Here is a 16,232-nt window from a genome sequence, read left to right on the forward strand (position 1 = left end):
CTTTTAATACATACGCATCATTTCGTGCACCTTTTCATCTGGGTCACGTTGGTTTTCACACTTCCACATATTTGATACAGAGCAACGAACGAGTGTCTGGTGGAGATGTTTCCCTGATGACCCGGGGGGGAGGGGGGGGGACGCGGCCTCGACTGCCCAACTTCCTCTGCACAAAGCTTCCCTCTTCTGACCTCTGACCCCGTGTTTGTCTCCCCCCCCCCCCTCATTCGTCACCCCATCCTCCAGTCGGGCCCGGGTGACAGGGATTGATTGATCAGCTTGTTGAATTTTTGATCGGTAAACCCTCCCAGAGCTGTTGCCGTGCGAGACGGGACGCTTCGACAGAACCTCTCAAGCGGGGTTTTGGTGGCGCGTCGGGGGATAAAAGGCAGCAGCGCTTTTGTGCATTTTGCATTTTCGTGCATTTGTGTGTGCCGCGAAGACGACGAAAAAAAAGGGCTTGCAAGTTTCGAAGAGGTTAAAAAAAAAAAACATCCTGCCGCTGCTCTTCAGCGTCTGCAATAACAGTATCAGGTTTTTCCAGTGCAGCGGTTGCTTTGACATAGATACGTTATCCAGATTTAAATGTGGATACTTTAAGGCTCAGCCTGTTTCCTCTGGGTGAAAAAGCCCTATTATCATCTTGTCAATTTCAGTTTCCTCCCACTGCAGCCACAAACACACACGCACACACACACACACACACACACACACTGTGGCGCGGCTTGTATTTGTATCTGTCAATGGCTTTAAACTCAGCGTGTCCAGCCGAGGGCTTCTGCCCCGGAGAGAGAGAGAGAGGAACCCGGGATTAACGAGTCAGCCTCCACACTTACTGCGGCAGACAAAGGGGCCGGGAGTCAAGTGTCGTCTCCCCCGTCGGCCCAGAGGTGTCGAAAGGGGCGGATTGCAGGGGAGGAAGTTCTTCTCGGGGGGCTGAGTGGAGCTTTTAAAGGAGGGAGGAATGGGGGAGGGGGAGGGAGGTTCAGGCTGCCGGTAGCGGTAAAAGTAAGATTAGCGGCGCCGGTTGTATCTCCCACCTCAGTGGCTGTGACCATCTACTAACCACCCTGTTGGCGTCTTCACTCTGGCACATGCTGGGACTGCAAACGATTAACTGCAGTAGCCGTGATAGTTCTAAGCAAAGAGCTGCAGCAGTTAAATGACGATGAATGGCGTTCGCCCAGCTGACCCACGACGTAGAAACACAAACCCGCGCTGCCCTGCGTGACATTCTCCCGCTGCGTGATCCCCGCGTTCCTCTTTCTGATCTCCACCAGCTGCTCCTCTGGTCCGTGCCAAAGTTTACCCCCGTCCAGCTGTTAAACCCGTCTGCCACCTGGTGACGCTTCACACGACGTAACCACGGTTACAGCCGGCATCGCCTCGGGCAAACACAGACCCACACTGACGCGCGCACACAAAGAGACACACACATCTCTACATACAATGAAACAAAACGTAGGGTTGTTATTAACAAGTCCAACTCAAATTACAGACCAACTTTTTATTTTTCTTAGGGTCCAGAATTACTGAGCAAGTATGTCGGGGAGTCTGAACGGGCCGTGCGAGAGGTAAGTAGGTCTACCGGCCGTCACCAAGACGGTTCTGCTTTCTGCGACTCGTCAGTCGTTTTCCTCTCTCGCCGCTCCGCTCGCAGGTGTTCCGGAAGGCGAGGGCCGTCGCTCCCTCCATCGTCTTCTTCGACGAGATCGACGCCCTGGCCAGCGAGAGGGGAAGGTAAGGCGCCGTCGTTTGAAAAAAAAAACCGTCGCCGCTCCCCACGGTGTCCTCGTCACATGACGCCCACTTCTTCTGACATCTCAAAGTTCTTCTGCTCCTGAAAGCAGTTCAGCAAAAGGTGGACTTTTCTTAGTAGTATTTATTAAAGTACAGGTATCTACTATTATGTACTTTTTACATATAAAGAAATGTTTTTTCCAGAATCAAACCAGATTGAGACAGAAAAACAAGATCTGCTCTTGAAACAAACTTCATGTCAACTTTTTCTTCCACTCCATTGCGACACGTCTTCTTCACTCCATTTTTTGCAGTTCCACTCTGATCTTCCGTGCGGCTTGATTGACATGTGGCTGGACCCGCCCCTCCTGGCCACTCGCCACTTAGCGGGAAATAAATAACGCGCTGAGCTCGGATTCGGAATCGTTATTTATTGATCTTCACTTCCTGCCATGTTTAATCAATGAAGTGGCTAACGCAGGCCAGCAGGACCTCAACTTTTGACACAACCAGAACGTAGCAGTGTGTACGTTTGTGTGTGTGTGTGTGTGTGTGTGTGTGTGTGTGTGTGTGTGTGTGTGTGTGTGTTTTTCCTCTCTGGAGGCAGGAGATGAGAAGCACCTGTAAATCTGTCAGCCTACCTGCCACGAGTCTAAACTGGTGGAATAAAATGAAAAAGACAGAAGGAAGACAGGAAGAGAGGGGGGGGAGGGGGCTGGGGGGGGGCAGTGGATGTCAGACAGAGGAAAAAAGACAAAATAAAAACCTCCATGATTGACTGAATTGAATTTAAAACCAGCTGCATTCCTGAAAGAAAACCAAACAAAAGATAAAGATAATTGTGAGAACTGAAGGCCCGATGGATTTGAAAGAAGAGAACGATGAATAAAAGACATTCAGATGCTTCAAGGAAAGTCGAAAGCCTTTTCTTTCTTTTCCTCGCCCCCTTTCTCTCTGCCTCCTTCCTCCCTTTCCTCTGTTCCTTCGTCCTTCCTTCTATCGCTCACTTTCTCTCCCCCATCTCACCACCTCTCCTTCGTGACCCCCCCCCCCCCCCCCCCCGTCTCTCTCTTCATCGCTCGCTGTCCTCCTTCCTCTTCTCCTCACAACCCCCCTCCCCCCTGTCTCTCCCTTCATATCTCAGTGACAGAGCTCCTTTGTGTTCCTCTGCAGCCTTCTCTCGACTAACGACGTCTGGCACTTCCGCCGGCCCTAACACAGACTGTGTGTGTCTGTTTGTGTGTGTGTGTGTGTGTGTGACAAGGGTGGCTGTCTGCACGGCGTCATGGAAAAGAACCCCCCCCCCCTCCCCCCGTAATGCACTGACGAAAACCTTTGAGAGTTTTTAAAGGACAAAGCTGCAGGTCATATTTTTCGTTTGTGTTCTCCGTCTGCTCGCAGTTTCTCATTACCACGAAACTGTAGTTCACTTCCTCACCGGAGCGTCGAGCGTACGCTACTTTACACTTAAGCCAAATGTTTAATGTTCATTCAAATATCACGCAATTTCAGGAGCTTTTTCTGTGATTATTCGACCGAATACAGACTTCAAACCACCAGCCACCTAAAACGCACCACCACTGCCTTACGATGCCATTGCCATGACAACGAAACCGAAGCCATCGCCTGCTTGTTAACTGGGGTAACGGATGTGCGCCGGGTGATCCACGATGTTGAGATTTAATTTACTTATTTTATGGTGCGAGAATGAGAAACGTTGTATGACTTTGAATACGACGCATTGCTCGCGCTGATCTCGCGGGCTCCCCGGCGGGATGAACCCCGCCGTTTCCAGCTGAATTTGGCGGCGCGGAGGCGCTACATTTTACAAGTCCAAACAAGGGGACATACTTGTGAACTTTGTCTCAAGGAGGGCCGCTTCATTCGGGAGGGATGACGTGGTCTCAGCTGCAGCTCGGTGGGACGTCATTGGCACGAAGGCTCGCTCTCCGCTGCCAAAGCCTTTTCTTTGCCGAAGACGAATTGTGCAAACGAAAGAAGCCGCCATCAGAGTGTCAGTGAAGCTATTCAGACGTTCCCTGCAAGGGTTCAAGAACTGGCGACTATTTTTCATTACTTGAGTACAGCAAGGCACTGGGGAATGAGTGAAGCGTGAGGCCTGTGGTTAATCCGACTCCCGCTGCTAAACCGTTCCTCCGCTGGCTTTCCCTCCTCCGTTTGCATCATCCATAATATCCCTTTTCGCTCGTTCTTGACCACCCTACATACGTTCCTTTCCCTCTCCATCATCAACCCGTCTGTCCACACGTCAACCTCATTGTCTCTTCCTCTCTCTCTCTCTTTCCATCCCGTCCACTCATCCGTCTGGCGTTCTCATTCACCCCTCCAGCGCCTCGGGCTCCGGCGGTGTGGGCGACCGGGTCCTGGCTCAGCTCCTGACAGAGATGGACGGCATCGAGCAGCTCCGGGACGTCACCGTGCTGGCTGCCACCAACCGGCCCGACATGATCGATAAGGTAAACAGACGCCGGCGCGCTGCCTTTTTAACTCCCCTTCCTCCTCTTTGGTCCCCTGATTGATACGGTCGGGGAGATGTTGTGTGTTTGTCTCCCTTGTCACCTCCTGAGCCTCACTTCCTCTGTTGTACGTGATTGATGAGGTCAAAGGTCGCCCGCTCCGGTTTGTCTTCCTTGACATTTTGGTTGTTGGTTGGTACAATTTTTCTTTTTTTGGCTGCGGTATTTAGAATTATTTTGGAGCTCATGTTCATTTAGTTGTTTAGTTTTAGTTTGTCGAAGTGGAGCCAAAAAACTTCTGTCACTGTCAAATGGTGCCCCGTCATGACCGAAAAGAAGAAGGAAAAACAGATGTTCCTAACCCAGGACACAACAGTGGAAAACTCCATCTTTTCATCCTAATGGCTTCTGGGATCCACTGTCTTTTCCTCCTCTGCAACCATGAGGTGGACATTTTATTCTGGATGAAGCTAACTTGCTGTGAGTTCGGGTTAGCATCAGGATGTTTGCCATGTCATTGTAAACATGTTAATGTTTTGACCAAACGACGAGGTCCTGTGTCAGATAAGGGAAGCCATTGCAGAAGCATCTTAATGATGCATTCTCCCTGACGGCCACCAGGGGGCAACTCCGCTGGTTTTATAGAAGTCTATGATAAAATGATTTTATCTATTACCTCAGTAAACATTTCAGTCTCATTCAGTACAGCACGACTTTTATTTGGTAAATATGGTCCATTTAGAGGCAAATGGATGCTAATTATAAGCAAGCTTTGGTGATTGACACGTCGCAACCCCAGTGTTGGTGTGGCGCTGTTAGTTTTGAAGCTTTCACCTTTTTGTTTACGGTTCGTTAAAGTTCATTATAACATTCCGTAAGCACAGGCCCTGATTCTGATGTTAGCATTTAGCTAAAACCCTGCTTTGATTGCCATGTCGCATCTCATATTTGGCTTCTAGCTATGGCTTTTAGCTGAGCTCAACCAAAGTTTACCTCTGATATTTGATTTAAAATAGGGGGGTAAACATTCATCTCTCCTTTCTCTCTTCTCCCTTCCAAGTCACACCGCCCCTCCATTTTCTATTTTCTACCCTTTTATCTCCATCTCTTCCTCTTCCCATCCACAAAAGCTTTCTTTGGTCTCTTATCCACCCATCTCCGTCCTAATGAAATTTCCTGAGTGCTGATCAAAGGGGGAGTCTGTGCCTTGTCAAAAAGGACACAGGAAAGACGCGGTGCTTCTAAGCTCCTTCTGGGGCAGCCGCACGTCTCTGCCTTTCTTCCTCTGCAACTTTACTTTATACTTTTACATCTCTGATGCTGTAGCGCTGCGTTTCATTCTGAAATGCCATCTATCACTGAAAGATAATGATATATATTGGGAATAATAATAATAGAGGCTCTAAAACCGATAAGAGATTTTTTAAATTCATGTTTTACAAACAATTTAACTTAAAAAGCAAATCTGGGAATTATCTGTGTGTGTTATCTGTTTTCAACCTTCTACTCGTTGATTATATTTTATAGATTTGGAAAGCAAAATTCAAGCAGCTTTTCCAGTGTTCAACTGTTTGTGTTATAATACAGGTTGAAAAAGTATTTTAGAAAATATTGGATGTAAAAAATCTAATTGAAAAAAAAAACGTATGTCAGGTCTTATTAAATCTCATGAAAAAAGACAAAAAAAATTCGCTCAAACAATGAGCTAAGTAAAAATGAATGAAAAAATGTCAAATATGTTATGTCATAACAAAAAAAAGTTTTAAAAAATAGATCAAAAATATTTTGAAAAAAAAATAATTTTATGTCAAAAAAATGAAAGAGAAAGTAAAAAAAGATTAGGTCAAAAAATGTTTTGAAAAAACTATTTGAAAAAAGTTTAAAAAAAAAAACAGTTCAAGAATAAGAAAAAAATGTTTAAAGCTAAAAGTCCAAATATATTTTGGAGACTCGATCCACCAGTGTGTGTGTGTGTGTGTGTGTGCACGTGGTTCAGCAAGGTTTGAGTCATTTGAATGAGGAACCAGTACGTTGCATCGGGAACGGAAGCTGCCAAATGGAGCGATAGGCACCCCACGTTCAGCACCCTGCCGGCCGTTATGGCCCCCCTTTGGGGGCATTACCATACCAATGGTAGGAAATGATGGGACAAATGAAGATTAATGGCTCGCCGGGGTGTCAATGAAGTCATTCAGGAAGCTCCTGGGGGCCTCGATGAAGTGGGGGAGGTCTGGGGGGGGTTTGAGAAGAGCAGGCCTGATGTCCATCTTTCAACCATCCTGGATCAAGCCTGTACATGGTGGTCTTAGGTTTGAAAACACCTCCTCTAACTTCTTTTATTATTAAATAACAACTTGAGCGTTGTAATCCTGTTTTAATACACGAAGCTTCAACTTCTATAACTGAGACATCCTTTCCTTCTCCTACACGCTCACAAAGTCCTCCGACTTCCTCCGGCCTTTGTACCATCGGTGACAAACACGACCAAGTATGCAACAACACGCAGACATAATGTGACTGATGCAGCTGAATCACATCCTCACAAACGGAAAACAAAAGATAGCGGATAAATGACTTCTTTTTTTTTTGATTTCATACAAAAGGACACAAAGTCCTGCGATTTCCTCTCGCTTTTGTATCACTTTCGATGGTTCCTACGCACTTTATTCCACAGTGCAGGCGGACCAGAATAATCTGTTCTTGTGCCAAACACACACACACACACACACGTTGCTCTGTTTAACTCCGGCGGCATCATCTACGGCCGCATATCTAACCGCACTAAGAAGTGACTAATGTAAGTAGGTTAGTCCATTCCTCCACGCGATGACATGTCACCAGACCCCGGCCCCCCCTTAAAACAACGTCTTACACTTCCTCTTCCCTTTTGTATTGCGCCAATCAGCCGAGCCCACCTCTGACCTGCTGTGACTGGGCCGTGGTGATTGATTAGCACCGCTGGGGATATTTATCCAGCCTTTTGAGGAGGAAGAGCCTCCTGTCACTCTGTTTGTCGAGCAGCTGTCCCTCCAGTTGATGGCTCAAACACCCAGGCGTCGCTTTTCAGCCACTTTTTAGGCTTACCGCTCCACCACTCCACTCGTTTGGACTTTTAATTTATTTATTTGTACTCCTCCGGTTGTTTTCTGTTGGTCGCTTATTCCTCAGGAGAGATGGTGTCTATTTTTTCACCGAAGTTCCTATGTGTATTTACCCAAATGTGTGCCAGGCGTTATCTATCAGGACTGCTTACAGTGGAGATGATGACAAGCAGATGGGCATTTTGTTTGGGAACACAAGTTCCCAACTGGGCTTTTATCAGATCGGGGGGCTGAACACCAAACAGGCATTCGAATGGGCAACACCTCCATCCTGGAACTCTAAAAGGAACAATTAATGTGGCCGATGAGACTTTGACACTTGTGACGCCCTGACTATCCTGTCAATACACATCCGCAGTCAGGAAAATACGCGTGGAGTGGTTTCAACGATCACGTGATGCATTTTAAATGTATTATTCTGATAACAAAGATGTAAAACCCAGACAATACGTACATTTAAGAAGCCATGCTAGCGCCTTGACCCGAGGGGTTCCTCAATTGGCAAGTACACGCTAAACCGAAATGGTGAACGGTTGACATTATAGCGGCTGATGGTCGGGATTCCTCCGAGGAGGGAGTTGTACCAGCTTTCAGAAGACCAACCAAAGCGGCTTCTGAGAGGTCAAACGGATGTTCTCTCTCAGAGGAGTCTGGGGCCTTTGCGGAGAGCGAGGAGATGACGGCTGCAGTAGATCCCAGCACTCGTCTCCACTCCAACATGGATTATTCCTGTGTTGCTGTCTGGAATGCATCTCGACCAAGAAAACAAAGCAATCAACAGCATTTATTCATTGCATATGTCAGTGCCCCCCCCACCCCCCCACTCCCCTCCTGCTTTGTACTGTAATGTGGCTTCTGAACAGGAGGTGGTGCCAAACCGGACACGGGTCAGTTCTTTTCACAGTTTTGACAATGCTGACAATCGCTACGGATTAAAAAAGGCACGACGGAGTAAATGCAGGCGCTCCCGGTGAAGTAAGGAACCCGTTCCGCTGAGGAACACAGTGCGCACTCAAAGGGATACGAGGAATTCGGATAAAAGCCGTGACTAATTGTGGCCAACTGTCTTTGTGGTGCGGGCGACAGCGGGGAGCACGTCGCGCTGAAAGGAGTTTCACCACATGACAACGGGCCGCAGGCTGACTCACGGCCCGGCGGAGGATTCCGTAGTATTCCCGTTGTATTTGGTTTACGATACCTTGTGCAACTTGCACTGCATTTCACTGTTGTCTCCAAATATAGCTGAAAGCTCCTCAGCGCTGAGACCTGCGAGGCCTTGTGAGATGTTTCACGAGCCTCCGCGGTCTCGTGGTTCTTCTTGCTCTTCTTCCTCTTGTTTTTTACCGAGTTAGAGCTCCTTCTTTTTTGTCAACGTCCATTGAGCGGACCGCGGCCGCCGTGATTCATAACGTCTGCCCTCAGGCGCATTCACTCCACGGAGCTCCACTCCGTGGCTCGCCGGGGCTTCAGCGCCACTCGTGCAAAGTAAACAGCCGCCACCGGGCCAGTCGGCGCGGCACCAACATCTGCCAGTGTTTTCCCGAGCCGGTCTGGACGTTTGCTAATTGTAATCACAGTCGAATTCCCCCAGACTGCAATTAGCGAGCCACTTGGTAAATATTCAGGCACAAGCTAAGTGGACCTTTGATCATTCTTTTTCTCCTCTCCTCTCGTTCTGTTGCATTTAAAGCTCATGTCACTGTGTGTGTGTGTGTGTGTCCCAGATTTAATCAGTGGTGTTTTGCAAATGATTTACACTTTCATCACATGCCTGGTGAACCAGCATATTTGTTTTCCCCCTCATGACTATTTAAGACAACAGCGACCAAATGAGTTATAAAATCATACGAGCAGATCGCACGTTCATTTTTCTGAAGCTGTTCTCGCGGAATCGTCGTTGAATCGGACAAGTGCCTTGTTTTCCCCGACCGAGGGTCCCAGAGTGGAAGTTGTAACCCCTTCTGGCTCCAAAGTAAAGAAATCGAACTTGGCCTCACGCCTCCTTAACGTTTCGCTGCGTCAATACCTTTTTTTTGGAGAAAACCCTCCCGCCGGCCAGTCGCAACAGGCCGCGTTTTATTTTTCGTCGGCCCGACATCCTTGTCTCTCTTCTGGTGACGAGCGCGATGGAATCTCTCCTGGCGTTTTCTCTCTGATTGAACGCGGCGCTCTTCTCTTCCGGCTGGTCGCCAGCGCGGGTTTGAGTTCTCGGTATCGACCAGCGAGCTTTGCTTTGCTCAAACGCCGCTCGCCCGCCGTCCTGCTTCCAGGGTATTGGAAGTATTTCCGGCCCCGGTTGTGTTTCTATGGTGCAGTAATTAGAAGGCAGAGCGAGAGTCTTGGCTTGTGGCTTTCGAAGCTACAGTGGCAAAAGAAAACAAAAAGTGTGTGTGTGTGTGTGTGTGTGTGTGTGTGTCTATGCACGTAACGGGATAGCACCGAGGGATGGATGAGCTCTGGGAAGCTGTGTGCATGTGTGTTTGTGAGCATTGGGGGGGGGGGGGGTAGGATCCCCAGGCAAGTATCAAACTTCAAGGGCTGTATTAGTATCAGCTTACACGTGTGTACAAGAATACCACCGCAAAAAGCCTCCGATGAAGAAACCGACCTGCCAGCCCAGCTCTGGCCACATTAGAAGAAAACTCCAAAGTTACTGCAGGATGCAGTATATTAGGCACAGCAGGAGGGGCGGCCTGTCAGAAATACACGCCAGGCAACAACTTTAACGCCTTTCAAACTACAGCGTGGCCCTCTGAGAGCGCCATCCTCCGGGTTGGAGGTTTGTATCTGTTCCTTTTCATCATTTCCGTTTGTCAACCAAGTGCTCTCTTTGTTGAAGGAGTCAAGCTTTATTATTCTAACGACGATCTGCATCTCAGTCAGCTTCCCCAGACACGAGGACGGTGTGTGTGTGTGTGTGTGTGTGTGTGTGTGTGTGTGGGGGGGGGGGGGGTAGGGAGGAAATGAGGGCTCTTTGTGCTCTGCTACCTGGCAGACATCTCCAGCATGTGTCGTCTTGCCTCTTGGCAAGCCGAGACCACCGGCGCCCTTGGAATGCTCTCAGTTCAGGAAATCTCGTTTATTCTCACAAATGCTCCCCCCCCCCCCCCCCCCCACAACGCCCTCCACCCCCCTCCCTGCTCTACAGCTGCACACAGTATATTTCCCTCTTTTTTACGCCTCAGTCTGACTTTAGTGCCTTTTTTTAAAATTGCCTTTCTCTGTATATGGTTTTGCCCGTTTGTGTTTGTCTGATCCGTCCGTGCTCTTTGTGTTGTCCCTTTAGACACAGCAGGGGGGTGATGTTGGATGGGGGGTGATGTTGGATGTGGGGTGATGTTGGATGACCAGTAAGCAAAACACACGTCACAATGACACAGTGTGGCTACTATCCAGTCCATGCACATGCTACTGTTAAACAGAAACAATCCATTTTAACAGACAGTCACATCTACTTACTCTCCAAGTATCCCCCCCCCCCCATCTCCAAGTATTGTACCGCACTATGCTGTGTTTTCAGCATCCGATAAGCCTTCAAGCTGATAAATCTACTACTCAAACTGGCCTCGCCGGCTTGTATTTCACGGCTCTATTTCACGCGTGCCTGAAACGACATGCCCCCCCCCCCCCACCAAACACAGACCAAGTACGGTGCCGACACATGTGGAGAAAGTGTCCCAATCTACAGAAAAGTGTCCCAGTAAATTGGTTGTTAGAGAATATGCTGACTTAAATATGATGTAATCATTCATAAGAACTGAATCAGAACATAAGAATAAAGAATAATGGGTACAACTTATTTAGTTTGACCGGATCACATTGTACTGTGTTGATTTATGGAACTCAGTGTTTCTGAATACATTTCAATGTCCATATCGTTACTTCTGATGCCTCTTGGCTATTTGTATTTCTTGGCTTTTTGTTCCCTCAAATCCGAGATGGCTCCCCTTAATTTCCAAAAAATATATATTTTCACTGAAATATAAGATTTCTGTTACACATTACACGTTGTTACAATCAGGGATGCTAACGCCGGCGTCTTAGGCCAGTAATTGAAAACCTTTGCGCTCGATGAGCTGCGGGCTCGTGAGACGTTCTGCCCGGTCGTCCTCTAGTCCGTGTGAAGCCCGGGGCGAGAGGAAGAAGTCATCATTCGCCACCATCTTGGTATCCAGACCGACGTACAGAATAGAAGCTGGCAGGGGGCCCAAGAGGGAGGGGTGGGGGTTGCAACAAATAATACCCCCTTTGTAAGTCCCAGATATCTGCAGCTGAACCTCCTGATCCCGGCTCTGTGCTCCGCGGATCCCGACACCACATTAGGAGCTGCTTACAACTGGACCAGGTGTAAGTTCTGGGCGGATTTGAAATGGGAGTTGGAGGAGGAGGCGCAGCGATGATGATGCAAAAGGAGCCGCAGTGTGAAAGACGGCGAGACAAATGCGCCGTTGTGTCCAATGTCGATGAGCGTCCTCCGCCGGCCTCCGTCGTCTTCATCAAGATTTAAGTTGCCCAACGTGGCTGAAGGGACGTGGATCCCTCTGCAGCCCTTCTGTGTGGCCCAGCTGCACGTTTACATCGCTGCGGGTGAAGGGTCAAGGAGATGCCTTCGGACACTGAGGCCTTTGGCAGCTTTTTGCGTGTTCTTGAGGAACGATGCATATGAGTGATTAGTTGCAACCAATTAAAAAAAAAGACTGAACTTTGCCGACTAGTTCAACTTTGAGGAAACAAGTGACGGCTTGGAGCTTCCTTTTTTTTTTCTCCATGTCATCTCTGTAGTCAGAGTAATTAATGTCTATCAGGAAGCCCCCAGAAACACTCTCAAGCCCAGAAAAAGGAAACCCTGACTGTGGTCAAGGGGGGGTCACACCCACGAAAAACTCTGATGTGTTTCTGGTGACGGGGGGCTACGGGGCGGGTCCGTCCTAAATCCTGTTGCCCCGAGAAATGAAAGAATTGGAGAGGCTGCCTGACCAGTGTCCTCCAGGCCAGACCCCACAACTAATCTCCTTCATCTCGTCTTCTCGCTGGGGGGGGGGAAATGCTACACTTTCTTCCTCTCCCTCCTCCTCTGGGATCCTGATCGCCTCAGGGAGCTGTGGCCCTTCTATCGCCCATCCATTGCCCCACTGATCCCCACCGCACTACTTACCCGCCTCACCTCCCCTCTCTCCCTCGACTAAGCCGCCCCCCTCCTCCTCCCTCACTCCCTCCTGGGCCTCCGAGCTGGACTGCCTTCCCTTTCTGGCTTTCCCCTCTTCCTTCCTTCCTCAGTTCCTCCACTAATAGCTCCCTTGTTGCTGACTGCTTGGGGCTGCCAGCTGAGCGGTCAATCGTGGAAGATTCATTCGCGACGCGGTAATTGTAAACAGACAGCGAGAGAGAGAGAGAGAGAGAAAGAGAGAGAGAGAGAGAAAGAGAGAGAGCGAGCGAGCTTCGGACCGGCTGGTCGCTGACAGAAAGCAGAATGGAGGAACTTTGTACTCTTTCTCAGGCTCCTTCTTCCCCTCCTCTTTTTTTTTTTTTTCTCGCTTTCTCCCGCCTCCCTCATTTTCTGCCCCTCATAATTTAGGCACCGCTCACATCGGTGGCCGACCTGCGTCTCATTCCCCCCCCCCCCCCCCCCACGGGTGTCTTCATCGAGCCCGGCTGAGCGCTCGCTACGTGCTTCTGCTCTCGTTTTGTTGGTTGCGTTTTGGCCTCCGGGAGGATACACGAGGAATCACACAAAATAAACCTGTTCAGCCCCCAAACTCCAAACATGGGATGTTCTTAGATGTTCTTGAGTTTTAAGTCATTTGATGTTTTTTTGTTTTTTTGACACTGCTTGATTGACTGCCGCCTCACTGCTGTGAGGAGATCGGGATTTCTGTGTAATATATTTCTTTAAGTTGCCCCAGTAACAAGAAGATGTGCCTGTTGGAAACACTAAACATGAGAGAGGAGGACACACTGTGTGTGTGTGTGTGTGTGTGTGTGTGTGTGTGTGTGTGTGTGTGAGAGAAAGAATCCAGTAGTGCCGGGCAACCAGACCCGTCCCTGACCTCAAATGATTGCTCCTCTGTGCCGGTGCTGCAAGCCGTCAGCAGCCAACCAGTCTCCCTTCTGCGCTTTTATCTCCTCCTGTCCTTGTTTTTGTGGTTCTGTGTTTTTTCTTTTTCCTCTTCCCTTTCCCACACTTATCTCTCCGGCATTCTCAAAGTCCAGCAGCGGTTGTTTGTGGGGGGGGGGGGGGGGGAGATCTCAACGCTCTTATCAATCCCCTTTCGTCCGTTGCTACTTTTTAACGGCGTTCCAGCTGTCTTTGTTTTCCTTTCTTTTTCTCGGCCGTAGCCAAGAGGACGCATGGAGCGACCGAGGGACGTCCGTCCCCGGCTCACCCGAGTCCCCTAACCTCACGCACCCTGAATGGACTGTTACATAGGAGTGTTTACTCATCTGCACAAAACCACTAAAAGACCACATAGGCCGGCTGTAAACGCACCACGGTGAGCTTCAGTGTCTTTGTGTTGGCTTTTGTTGTGTGCAATAAACATGAGTCAGTTGTTGGGCCACAGGTAAACATTTGCGTTGAGATAATGCACTTTCCACGAGGCATTATGAAGAGGGCTTGTTGCACAGGCAAATGAATGTGGCCTTGAATATTCCCTCCGGAGAGCCGATTCACGTTGTCTTGCATTCTTCTACACAATCACTATACAAGGCAACTATTTGTCTTCTATTTTTTGTACGTCTACGGGTTTGACCTTTGGCCCGACAACACTGGTAAGTAAGAGATTCAGGCTTTTCCACCGTCACACTCTCCCAAGAACGCACGGCGTGTAAGACCTGAACCCAAACGATGGTCACGACAACCGCGCAGCTCTTTTCCCCCAGTGATCCCTGCACTTTTGTTTCCTTTTTAAAGAAAGCCCAAAAAAGAAGGAAGGAAGGAGGACCGGCCTCTGCGGACATTTTGCGCTGCCCTTGAAAAACGTTCATTCCGAGCCTTGATTACGGCGGCCTCTCCGCAGACGGACAAGGCGCGCTAAACGCAGCGCGGCCAATTGGTCCGGTCCCAAATTAAGGCGGAGGGAAACGGAGAGAAATTAGGAGACGGAAGCCACTAATTAAAAGCTGCATGCTCGACAGATTGCATCAATTTTATTTTCTTTAGCGATTGCCAGGACTATAATTTCAGTGCTTTGCTTGTATCCCCGGTGCACATTCCAGGGCCGCTCGTGCACAGAGGAAGCTCTGTCAGTGCGCCGCGCTCCCTTGTTGGTGGTTCGTTAGCGAGAGAAGAAAAAAAAAGCACAAACCGGGGGACTATTTGGAAAACTTTTAGAGACTGCACATCATTCGGAGTAGACGAGGAACCATTCATTAGACATTTTCAACAAGGGTCTGTTCGCAGGAACGTTTCCCCTTCCTGGATTAGGTTCCGTGGACGGCTGCCAGCACATTTACTGTGCGGAGAACGGGAGATTGCATTATGCTCGAGTGGTTCGGGTGGTTAACCAATACGCTTGCTTTGGAGAGCTGCAGGGAAACGTTGAGCACGTTGACCTGAGGGAGGCCGCGGGGGGGCACACGAGGCCCGGGGGGCCCGAGTAATGGTGTTCATCTGGCAGAGCGACCCGGAGCACTTGTCTGTGTGCTCTCATTGTAAAAGGAGGAAGCACCGGGCATGTTCTGTTATTTTTATTTTTTATTTTGTGGTCATAGCAGACGGGCAGCGGTTCCAGAAATAGGTAACAAAGTGAGCCAAAGAGTCACAAAACTCTTCAAATACGTCCTGGCGAATGTTGCTCCGTGCACATTGTTCTCCACAAATAGATCAAAAAAAAAGAGTCAGCGTGACATAAAATCAGAAGAGTTTTTGAAAAGGAAAAAGGAGCTTTCTTGTTTTATATAAAGCTCAACTTCCCGATGCTATTTCTTGCTCATTGTTTTTTGGCTGATTACACCTTTTGGCAAGCTGTGGTGTGACGAGTGTCTGACACACACACACACACACACACACACACTTCATATGCAATTTGTGAATAAATAAAATAAATCGTATTGGTTGCAGATAAACTCCTCTGTATGAAATGGCATTTTTGTGACGCTCGAGAAGTCGAAGGGAGGAAACTCGACAGTTGGACGCACGGCTGTTTGCTCCTCCCGAACGACCCCGTGACCCCGCTTCACCGGGAGCATGAGCGGTACCCCCATTCCATTCCAACACACAAGTGTGTCCTGATTCCTCTTATCATTGCTTCCTTCCCAGAAGTGACAGCTCGATATCCCCCCCCCCCCTCACAAGCCGTCTCCTAAATGATGGAGGCAAAAAGGGAAAAAACGAGAGGAAGTAACGTAGACCTCTTCCCTTCTATTCCACCTAATGGGTTTTCCAGAGCGCTGAAGGCTGACCTCCCCCCTTGAACTGGATTTGTTCCTGTACCCGACACCTTGGGTTTCAGGAAATGTACAAAACAGGATAGCGCGACATATTCCTTGTTTTGTTTGAGAGACAAACACACTTGAGAATCCAGTGACATCAGCGGCCAAGGCTGCCGTGTTTTTCCTTTTCTTATTTTCCTCCTTTGCACGACCAGCTCTTTGTAATGTGATTGTTCAGCAAGACCCCAAACGCTGCGCCAATTATGACATTTCAATTTGAAGTCCTATCCTCTTTAGAATGAAGTCATTAAAAAAGCAGTTTAATGTAACCTTGACAACAGAAACTATTAACTAGCGACTTGTAAAAGTCTTTTATTTATTTTTTTAAATCAAGTTAAACGGCCGCGTGATGTTGAAACCGTCGGGACTGTTAGGACCCCCGGGTCAAACCTCCTGCCCGACCCTCTCTGATCGGGGGGGGGGGCACCCGGAGGTGACTGTGTCCTCTCTGTTGGTCACACCTGCGCCTGAGTGCTCTCTGACC

At 48.8% G+C, this 16,232-nt stretch overlaps 1 protein-coding gene and 1 long non-coding RNA gene across 2 annotated transcripts in view; one reads left to right on the plus strand and one right to left on the minus strand.

The window, feature by feature from the left end:
• afg2a (AAA ATPase AFG2A) overlaps positions 1-16,232 on the plus strand; it is a 69,365-nt gene that overhangs the window by 16,935 nt on the left and 36,198 nt on the right. The window contains exons 13-15 of the mRNA XM_040173649.2: positions 1,521-1,574; positions 1,661-1,740; positions 4,091-4,217. Of these exons, the coding sequence (XP_040029583.2) occupies positions 1,521-1,574; positions 1,661-1,740; positions 4,091-4,217 (261 nt within the window). The remainder of the gene's footprint in view (positions 1-1,520; positions 1,575-1,660; positions 1,741-4,090; positions 4,218-16,232) is intronic.
• On the minus strand, positions 1,505-4,219 carry LOC144406281 (uncharacterized). Its single transcript, XR_013467512.1, has 2 exons — positions 3,592-4,219; positions 1,505-1,840 (listed from the first exon to the last, which is right to left on the minus strand). It is a non-coding gene; the product is annotated as an uncharacterized LOC144406281 (long non-coding RNA).

The sequence above is a fragment of the Gasterosteus aculeatus genome, chromosome 4 (assembly GCF_964276395.1).
Source record: "Gasterosteus aculeatus chromosome 4, fGasAcu3.hap1.1, whole genome shotgun sequence".
In the NCBI taxonomy this organism is placed as follows: Eukaryota; Metazoa; Chordata; class Actinopteri; order Perciformes; family Gasterosteidae; genus Gasterosteus; species Gasterosteus aculeatus.